This window comes from Hypomesus transpacificus, chromosome 12, assembly GCF_021917145.1.
Source record: "Hypomesus transpacificus isolate Combined female chromosome 12, fHypTra1, whole genome shotgun sequence".
In the NCBI taxonomy this organism is placed as follows: Eukaryota; Metazoa; Chordata; class Actinopteri; order Osmeriformes; family Osmeridae; genus Hypomesus; species Hypomesus transpacificus.
The window spans coordinates 133,682-142,835 of NC_061071.1; the positions used below are offsets into that span (position 1 = coordinate 133,682).

Below are 9,154 nucleotides of genomic sequence, written 5' to 3' on the forward strand. Positions count from 1 at the left end.
GTCTGCTCTTGAGCACAATGCAAACCTGGAGAGCAGCGTGGAGGAGAAAATCAAACAAATAGCCTGTCAGGAGAACGAGATCAAAGAAATCTCCCAACGACGCCATGATGAATTTGAGAAACTGAAGGAGGAACAGGAGAGGAAATGCAAAGAGGCAGCAGAGGCTAAGGAGCTGTGGGAGAGCGCCTCGTCAGAGCTCTCGAAGCTCAGGGAGGACGGTACCTCTCGCGACAGCAAGCTGAAGGAAGTTGACGAGGCTTATAACCTGGCTTGCCAAGAGGTCGAAAACTGGAAAGAAGCCATGTCGAGCCAGCAGAAAGAGATGAAGTCAATGAAAAGTTCTCTCTCTGCTGCTACCAACGGCCTAGAAGAGAAGGATAACGAGATCAAGAATCTGAAGGATAAGTTGAACCATGCGCAAGCAGAGCAGGCCAAAGCAACCGATTCCCTCAAGGAGAAGGTCATGAGTATGAACAGGATCAAGGTCCAGCTAGAGATGCTTCAAATGGACCTGGAGGACAACGAAGCCTGCATCAGCTCCTACGAAGCACAGATAGAGGAGCTGAGAGGAACTGTGGCTGCTCTGGAGGTCAAACTAGCGGAGAGTGAGACTCTGAAGTCCACTCTAGAGCGCGAGTTGGAAGAGATCAAAACCCAGAGATCCGTCCTAGAGACCCGGTTTGAGTCCCTTGAGGAGGAACTTTCCTCAAGGAGCACTGAAGTCACACAGCTGGCTGCTAGTCTGGAGGATGCTCACAGGCAGAACCAGACTCACCTTACCTCTGCTGACCAGGTGAGTTCTCTGCAGGCCACGGTCGACGGTGTCCTGGAGCAGTTGGAAGAGGAAGTTAGGAAACGTGGAACCGTCGATGCTAATGTGACTCAGCTAACTGAGGAGAAACTCCAGCTGGATGCTAACGTGACTCGGCTAACTGAGGAGAAACTCCAGCTGGATGCTAACGTGACTCTGCTAACTGAGGAGAAACTCCAGCTGGATGCTAACATGGCTCAGCTAACTGAGGAGAAACTCCAGCTGGATGCTAATGTGACTCAGCTAACTGAGGAGAAACTCCAGCTGGATGCTAACGTGGCTCAGCTAACTGAGGAGAAACTCCAGCTGGATGCTAACATGACTCTGCTAACTGAGGAGAAACTCCAGCTGGATGCTAACGTGACTCTGCTAACTGAGGAGAAACTCCAGCTGGATGCTAACGTGGCTCAGCTAACTGAGGAGAAACTCCAGCTGGATGCTAATGTGACTCGGCTAACAGAGGAAAAACTCCAGCTGGATGCTAACGTGACTCGGTTAACTGAGGAGAAACTCCAGCTGGATGCCGACTTGAAGAGGCACGAACTGAACTCCCGAGACGAGGTGGAGGCGGTCAAACGAGAGAACGAACGCCTCCAAGCGGCCCTCCTGAGCCTAACTGAAGAACACGAAGGTCTGAAGGTTGCCGTTGAGAGGGCCGACCGGAGTAAGGAGGAGGCCGGTGTGAGGAACCAAGAGTTTGAGAGGGAGCAAGCAGAGTTGCACAGGAGGCTCGCAGGGTTGCAGGAGGAGTCGACCTCATTTAAGGAACAGTATGACGTCCTGCTGGCCCAAGTGACAGAGCAGCAGAGTCGTCTCCTGCAACTGCACACTGAGCATGTGCAGCAGGAAGAGGTCAGGAGAACATCAGAGTCGATGGTGGTCATCAACTCAACACTGGAGGAAGAGGACGCGACAGGTGAGTCGAGTCATAATGACGTCATCATTTGGAATAAGAGGATTTTAAGATTCAGTGGTTTTTTTACTTGAAATGAGACCACTGATGATGCAACTAAGCCGTAGACTTTTCATCCGTGTCAACTTCAGGGGCAAAGCCGTCAGACAGAATCAACAGCAGCATGGAGGGGGTGAATGGAGGAGGAGAAGAGTCGTCGATGAAGTCTGAAGAGTGGGAGGATCTATCTGGTGTGTTTGAGGAGCTGGTCCAGACCATGGAGGAGGAGAAGGAGAAGGAGGGGGAGGAGGAGTGGAAGGAGGAGGAGTTGAGAACCTCCCTGGAGCCTACTCAGGAGCCGCTGGAACAGCAGCAACATCCTGCACAGCAGGTACGACCTTTTCAGGAAAGACATCCTAGGTTTAGAACGTCCACTAATGCTATTCTGTTTAATTCATTTCTTCTTATCTCCGTTTTTTTTTTTTTTTACCTCTGACTTATCGAAATACGGTCTTGTGAGAGGTCTGGGTGGTCATTGTTTTACATTTCCACAGGAGGCCTCAGACAGCATTGAGGAGCTGGTCTGTACCGCTGCACCCGAACCCATTGAGAGCGCAAACGGCAGCATCACGGATAGTTTGTCTCCGACAACCACCACCCCTCCTCATCCCCACCCTGTACGGCCAGGGACCGACCTAGAGGTGAACGGGGAGGCGGTCCAAAGGCTGCAGGGGGAGCTCCTGAGCCTCCACGCCCAATTCGACCTCCTGACCTCCGAGATGGCCCTCAGGAAGGAGCTGTGCTCCCAGCTGGAGGTCAGAGTTCAGGCGGCCGAGGAAGAAAGTTGTGGCTCCGCACAGAGGCTCTCCGCCGCGCTGAAGGAGAGACGGGAGATGGAGGACAAGCTGTTGGCGCTTGCAGAGGAGGCAGACTCTCTGAGGCTGCAGCTTCAGACGTCTAAGTGTCAGTTGTCTGATGTCCTGGAGATGCTGGAGAACCTGGAGGTGGCCAAAGGTAAGGAACAACGATCACGCTTGGTTTGCTTGGTTTATGATGGAAAAAAACGCCTGGAGCCGTCTGCAGAAAAAACTACAACTTTGGACGGATTCGGTTCCGTACCATAATGCCGTAGTTCATTTGACTTTAACTCTCCTCCAGGTGGCTGGGACGAGCGGTTCCTCCAGCAGGAGAGTGAGTTGAAGAGGGTTCGCTCGGAGAAGGCCAACCTGGAGTCTCACATCCTGTCAATGGAGGCGGACCTGGAGATTATGCAGGGCCACAAGCTCCGCCTGGAGGGGGAGGTGGAGGCCCAGCGCCGGGCTGCCTCTGTCCTGGAGCAGCAGCTAGGGGCCCTGGGGGCTGACGCCAGCCAGCTGCGGACGGAGCTGGGGGCCGTCACCGAGGACCGAGATGAGCTCGGCCTCTCCCTCGCCCGGTGGAAAGAAGAGGCGGAAAACCTGGAGAAGACCAACGTAGACACCAGGGAGCTCATCAAGATCCTGGAGGAGGATATCCGAGTGGGGAAGAAGGAAGTCGGAGAGGCCGTGGGGAGCCTGGAGAGCTTCCAAAAGGAGAAGGAGCAGCTGGCGGGGCAGTGCCGGGCCTTGGAGGAGGCGGTCACGCTGGAGATTCGAGGGAAGGAGGAGATCCTCAAGGAGCTGAACGCGTTTAGGGACGACCGGAACGCAGCCTGTCTCGACTCCGAGTCCATGGTCCACCAAGATCCAGAGCCTGGAGGGAGAGGTCTCCCGTCTGGCCCAGTCGCTGGAATCCTCCCTGCTGGAGAAGGGCGAGATCGCCTCCCGCCTCAACTCCACCCAGGACGAGGTGAGGCAGATGAGGTCGGGCATCGAGAAGCTGCAAGTTCGGATCGAGTCCGACGAGAAAAATAAGAAGCGCATGGCCGAGCTGCTGAAGAGCGCCCAAAGGAAGGCGGAATCTCTCCAGGACCGCATCGAGTCCCTGGAGAGGGAAGGGGAGGTGACCGAGGGGAACCTGGAGGATGCCATCATGCAGTCCGAGGCTGCTAAGGCCGAGCTGGAAGTGGTGGAGGAGGAAAAGCAAGCCCTGGAGAAGAGAATCGGGGAGACGACCGAAGAGCTGAGCAACCTGAGGGCGGAGAAGGAGAGGCTGGAGAAGGAACTGGTCCAGAAGAACGCTGAGATCCAGGAGTTGAAGGCGGCGAAGCAGGCCGCTACCACGGAGCTGCAAGAGAAGGAGGCGGAGAGGGAGGATCTGCAGAAGTCTGCGGAGGAGTGGCGGAGAGAGGGGGAGAGGCTCCGTGCTTTGGAGGAGACGTGGGAACAGGAGAGAGAGAGGCTGGCTGAGGGAGAGGGCAGGAGGCTGGAGAAGGAGAAGGAAGAGTGGGAGGCCGAAAGAGAGAGGTTAGAGGGAGAGAAAAGAGTCCTGCAGGCCAGCCTGTCTTCTGCGGAGAAGGATAGAGATGAGCAGGAGGAGGAGAGGATGAGGTTTAAAGGAGGAGAGGGAGAGTTTACGGTCGTCGGTCCTGTCTCTGGAGAGCGCAGCCGGCCAGCTGCAGCATCAGCTGGAGACCTCCTCCCTCTCCATCTCACAGCTCACCCAGGAGGTGAGCTACTCACGGACCACTCTTGTAACCCCATTCCTCCGTGGCTATGATAGATTAACCCATGTTTTGCTTGCTTCTCCAGGTAACCGCCCTGCAGCAGAGCAACGGTCGGCTTCAGAGTAACCTGGAGGACACTCTAAAAGAGGCCAAGAAACTGAGAGAGGATTTGGAGCAAGACAAAACTGAATTTTCCTCTCAGCTGCAACAACAAGCAGAGAGCTACAAGGTTAGGAAATTAAAACATAATATTATATTTAAAAATTATAATTATGTTGGGGGGGTGTTGTGTTATTTTGTTTGTGGAACTGCTAACCGTGGGCCACTCTGTTTCTCCTCATCCTCTCCAGTTATCTCTGGAGGAAGTGACATCAGAGAAAGAGGAGCTGAGGTGTCAACTGGCTAGCGTGCAGGAGGAGAAGAAGAAGGAGGAAGAGGAGGAGGAGAAGAAGAAGGAGAAGGAGGAGGAGGTGCTGAAACAAACCCAGCAGCAGGTGAGGCTTCCGGAAACGTGGAGATGGACCACGAGATGCTGCTCGAACTCCCACAAAAAAAAAAAAGTTTCCTTGAGGTTTTTAGGTTGGTATTGGTGCAGTTTTATAGACATATGTGAAGCCATCTGTGACATTGTTCGTAAGAAAGGACTATACAAATAAGATTTGAATAGACACAGGCTGTCTGTAGTGATGCTGACAGCTAAGTTCAGCACAGTGGGGTCGATGTTTAGCCGTAGTTAGCGACGAACGTTCAACATTCAGAGTGAAGTAATGCCCCTTGTGGTGGTGCGGCAGGTGTCTGAGCTGAGCTCTCGCGTCGCCCGCCTGTCCAAGGAGAGAGACTCCGCCCTCAGCAAGATGAACCTGTGGATGAAGTCCTGCAAGCAGCTGGAGAAGGAGAAGGAGGCGTTGTTAAATGAGGGCCACCAGCAGGGGGAGCTCATCGCCAACCTTCAGAGCGGCCATACCGGAGAAGGTATCTGATTTTATCACTCTCCTGCACTGTAATTTCCTGTGCCCAACCAGAACATAACGGCAGACATAATGTTCTTAAAAACCTGGCGCTTGAATAGCGTTATCTGGTGTACCGTTGGTATCTGGTGTGTCGTTGAGTAGCTTCTGTCATTTTGAATCCCGTTGTGTATTGAGAGAAGTGCTGGTCATAATGTTGTCTGACTCCCTGATGTTGCAGCAGGTGGAGAAAGCGGTGAGGAGGTTCTGGCTGAGCTGCAGGAGCTGAAGAGAGCTTTGGAAGAACGGAAGAAAGAGGCGGAGGAGAGAAACAGGGAGTTGGAGGAGAGCAGGAAGGAGGTGGAGGAGCTGAGCAAGGCCTTGGAGGAGAGGGGTAGTGAGGCGGACGAGAGCCTGGACAAGTACTGCAGCCTGATGGTGCGAGTCCACAAGCTGGAGGAGACCAACGACTCCCTGAAGACACGGCTAGAGCAGATCAACCAGCAAGCTAGCAGCGCTAACGCTAACCAGGGCAGTAACGCTAACCAGGGCAGCAGCGCTAACGCTAACCAGGGCAGCAGCGCTAACGCTAACCAGGGCAGCAGGACCCCCAGGGGCCAGAGCAGGAAGTCGACCCAGAGGACACAGGAAGCAGTCACGGAGGACACGGAGAACAAGGCCGTGGGTCAGGGGTCAGGAAAGAGGGGGTCAGGGAAGCGGGGCAACGACGGCGACAAACCCTCCAGAGCCCAAGAGACCTTGCACAACCTGGCCAAGAGGATCAAAGCGGGCGCCGTGGCAACCACGCCCAAAAAAGGAAGCCATCAGGAAGAGGAGGAGTTTAGGCCGGAAGGACTTCCTGAGCTAGTGCAGAGAGGTGAGTCTTAATGAGGAACAAAGTGGGAGTTCTGTCAGGAACAAAGCCATCTCTCTGTCTCACTCTCTCATCTCCCGTCTGCCAGGTTTTGCCGACATTCCCCTTGGAGAGGCCAGCCCCTTCATCATAAGGAGAACCACTGTGCAGCAGCGCTGCAGCCCCCGCCTAGCCGCCCAACACACCTCGGCCCCCCCCTCCTCCTCCCAGAAGCAGCTGAGGCACGGTGCGCTCTCCCCTGCAGAGGACAGCAAGCTGTCGAAGGTGAGCCTTACAGGCGCGCACACCGACGTGCTGGCTCACACATGCGCGCACGCTTTTTGAAATACTTCAGGTTGGCAGAGGAGATTAAGCTGGCTCCCTGGAGAGACCACTGCCACCTCGCTAGTCTCACAGAGAGATTGTGAGTGAGGGAGAAAGAAGAGTGAAAGAGCGAGAACAGAGGGTGGGGGGGAGTATCACCTTTCTGTCCACACTACAGAGAGATTGCTTAAACACCATGGCAATGAAAAGGCGTGTACAAGGTGGGAAAGATTGGCTTCTTTTTTCCGGCGGGAGGAAGGTAAAGACGGTGGAGGAGAGGTGTGTGTTTTGTCACGCTAACCTGCCACTGACATGTCATGGGAATCCTCCTTCCGCCGTCTAGATTAAAAATTGGACACACCTCAAACTGACACAGTCACGGTCACATGCACCTGCTTGACAGAGCGTTCAGATGAGATAAAAGAGAAATAAAACAAAGGAATATTAACCTTTCTTGCGTGCATCTGCGGATCAGCCTCTCCTACTAATTACTCTTGGGACATTATGGGATGTTTAGTTGAACTGGGTGGAGGGGAGGGGGGGTTTGACCCTCCATCCTCTACCCTCCCAGGTCGACCCCTCACCCAGCTGAAAACAAGCTTGGGGCCCCGCTCTTAAATAACTATTTAGGGTAGAAGAGCCCATGCCAAGATGGTCCCACAGCGAGTCAGGTCAGCTGGACTGATCCCATCCACAGGAGGACAGCCCAGGGAAAGGCCTTGTAGGGGGGGGATTAGAGAGGGTTAATGAAAGGGACTCAAGTAACCAGGGCCACCTGCCTGACTGGTCGTGTCAATCTGGATGGTGACCTGCTTCCTGCCTGGTCCGTGGCTCTGTCTGACCTTTGACCTCTTATCTCTCTCTCTCTACAGGTGCTGGAGCCACTGGGTCTCCAGAGCACCGTCGGCAAGGAAACCCCCGTGACGGAAAGCCCCGACTGGAAAGGCTTGTGCGTTAGCCCCGCCCCCCACTCTCGGGAGAGTCGAGGACGGAGGTCTCTGAGCACGCGGAAAACTCCGGAACAGCGGGAGAAACGCAGAGAGGCCATGAGCTCCCCGCGAGGGGAGGAGAACTGCCAAGTTCAATAGAGAACTAGCAGAAACAGCACTGAATAGACCATAGTCATGTGTGGTTAGGTGGGAGAGTAGGTGGTGTTAGCGCTTGAATCAGTCATCTTATTCAGGACTACAGGATAACTAGAACAGTGCTTGTCAATGTTAACAGAAAAATCAAGGGTTATCTAAAGACATGTTTTAAAAAAGAAAGAAATGATTTTATCAAGTGTGGTTCCGGTTGCTGGTCCCCACTAACACTAGTTATCTCTTGTACAGCTTTTAACTGCTTAGGTCGAATACTATTGGCTGTAACTCCAGATTCATCTGCTCTAACTGTTCAGTAGATTTGTAGCTTCCTCCTTTACTCTGCTGTATGATAGCTTGTTGTCTCAATAGTGTCAGATATGGCACTGTGTTTCTCTGTGGCAGCTGTAAATGTTTTACATGACAAATGTTTTTTCTACGTTTTCTTTGATCACAGTGCTAGTTTTATTTTCCTCTGCGTACTTTTGGCATTTCACTGTCTAGCTTTTGAGTCCTGTGCCATTTGGGTACTGATTGCTTCTCAGTACATAACAGATGTTGCTTATATTTTACAACCTTTTTCTATTAAACATTGTGTTCACGGTGTGAGCCATCTCTTCCAGTCATTCCCATTGCATCACACAGTGCTGATCCCAGCACTGACATGGTAGTTTTCACGCTGTCCTCTGTTCATGCAGTAGCTGCTGCTGGCGTTAACCGTACATCTCCTATCTGACTCACTCTCACACACAATATAAAAACGATGCCTCTCTAGAACAGCAAGACTATTTTATCGTACACGTTCATATGCCAAGTGTTCTCACACATGCTTGTAGCGGTCAGCTCCTCCCCCCCCCGCTGAGAAGATCAATGCAACGTCCTCTAAGAAGAGTGTAGTGTTTTGAAGCAGGAGTGCGAGAGCTACCCAAGTTACTGTGTTGAATGCTAATACAAGGAAGGATAAGAGGAAAGTGTTTTTTTCCCTCAGTCTTGCAGTCAAGCTAGTGAGGGCAGAGACTGAGGAGTTTAACTACTTCTATAATACACAGCTGAATTGTAATGTCATCCATCTCTGAGAGGTGGGGTCCATGCTGTTAGTGTTCCCCTCACATCAAACAGTTTGGGGACCCCCCCCCCCCCCCCCCCAAGATGGTGTCCAAAGATGCACTACGCCTATGTCTAGATAACTCAACTATCAATGCACTTTTTGTAAAGTTCTTTCTTGGATTAATGTAAATGTGACCACTTCTTCACGGCCCTCCTGTATCAGAGGTTGAGCCTCTGTCAAGTGTTTCAAGGCTGTTTTGGAGAGAGTGTATGGGAAGCTCAGACTGTGTAAGAAGTTTACTGCTGCAGCAGTCCGTTAGCTAGCCTGCTGTGAATAATCAATGAATGAATGAATGACTGATTTGGTATAAGGCTAATTTATGAATGGAGGAATGGAACCTCTGCTTTCTGTCTCCCACTCCTTCTCAGCCCCCCCTTCTCTCTTCATCCCTTCCTCTTCTCAGACCCAGCAGCCAATAATGTAATCAGAAAACTCTTCCTAGCAACAGCTTCTCTGCTTAGAATAACACTCGGGCCCTCAACCCCCCCCCCCCCCCCCCCCCCCCCGCCTCCGCCACAGCCGAGGGCCCACAGAGCAGAGTTTCCTCAGAGTCCAC

General features: G+C 52.8%; 1 protein-coding gene across 1 annotated transcript in view; it reads left to right on the forward strand.

The window, feature by feature from the left end:
* cenpf (centromere protein F) overlaps window positions 1-8,096 on the forward strand; it is a 14,293-nt gene extending 6,197 nt beyond the window's left edge. Inside the window, 11 exon segments of the mRNA XM_047031316.1 lie at window positions 15-1,727; window positions 1,856-2,094; window positions 2,258-2,717; window positions 2,862-3,418; window positions 3,420-4,286; window positions 4,373-4,516; window positions 4,638-4,781; window positions 5,079-5,259; window positions 5,476-6,111; window positions 6,197-6,372; window positions 7,284-8,096. Of these exon segments, the coding sequence (XP_046887272.1) occupies window positions 15-1,727; window positions 1,856-2,094; window positions 2,258-2,717; window positions 2,862-3,418; window positions 3,420-4,286; window positions 4,373-4,516; window positions 4,638-4,781; window positions 5,079-5,259; window positions 5,476-6,111; window positions 6,197-6,372; window positions 7,284-7,499 (5,333 nt within the window). The 3' untranslated portion in view covers window positions 7,500-8,096.
* Window positions 8,097-9,154: the final 1,058 nt, after the last annotated feature.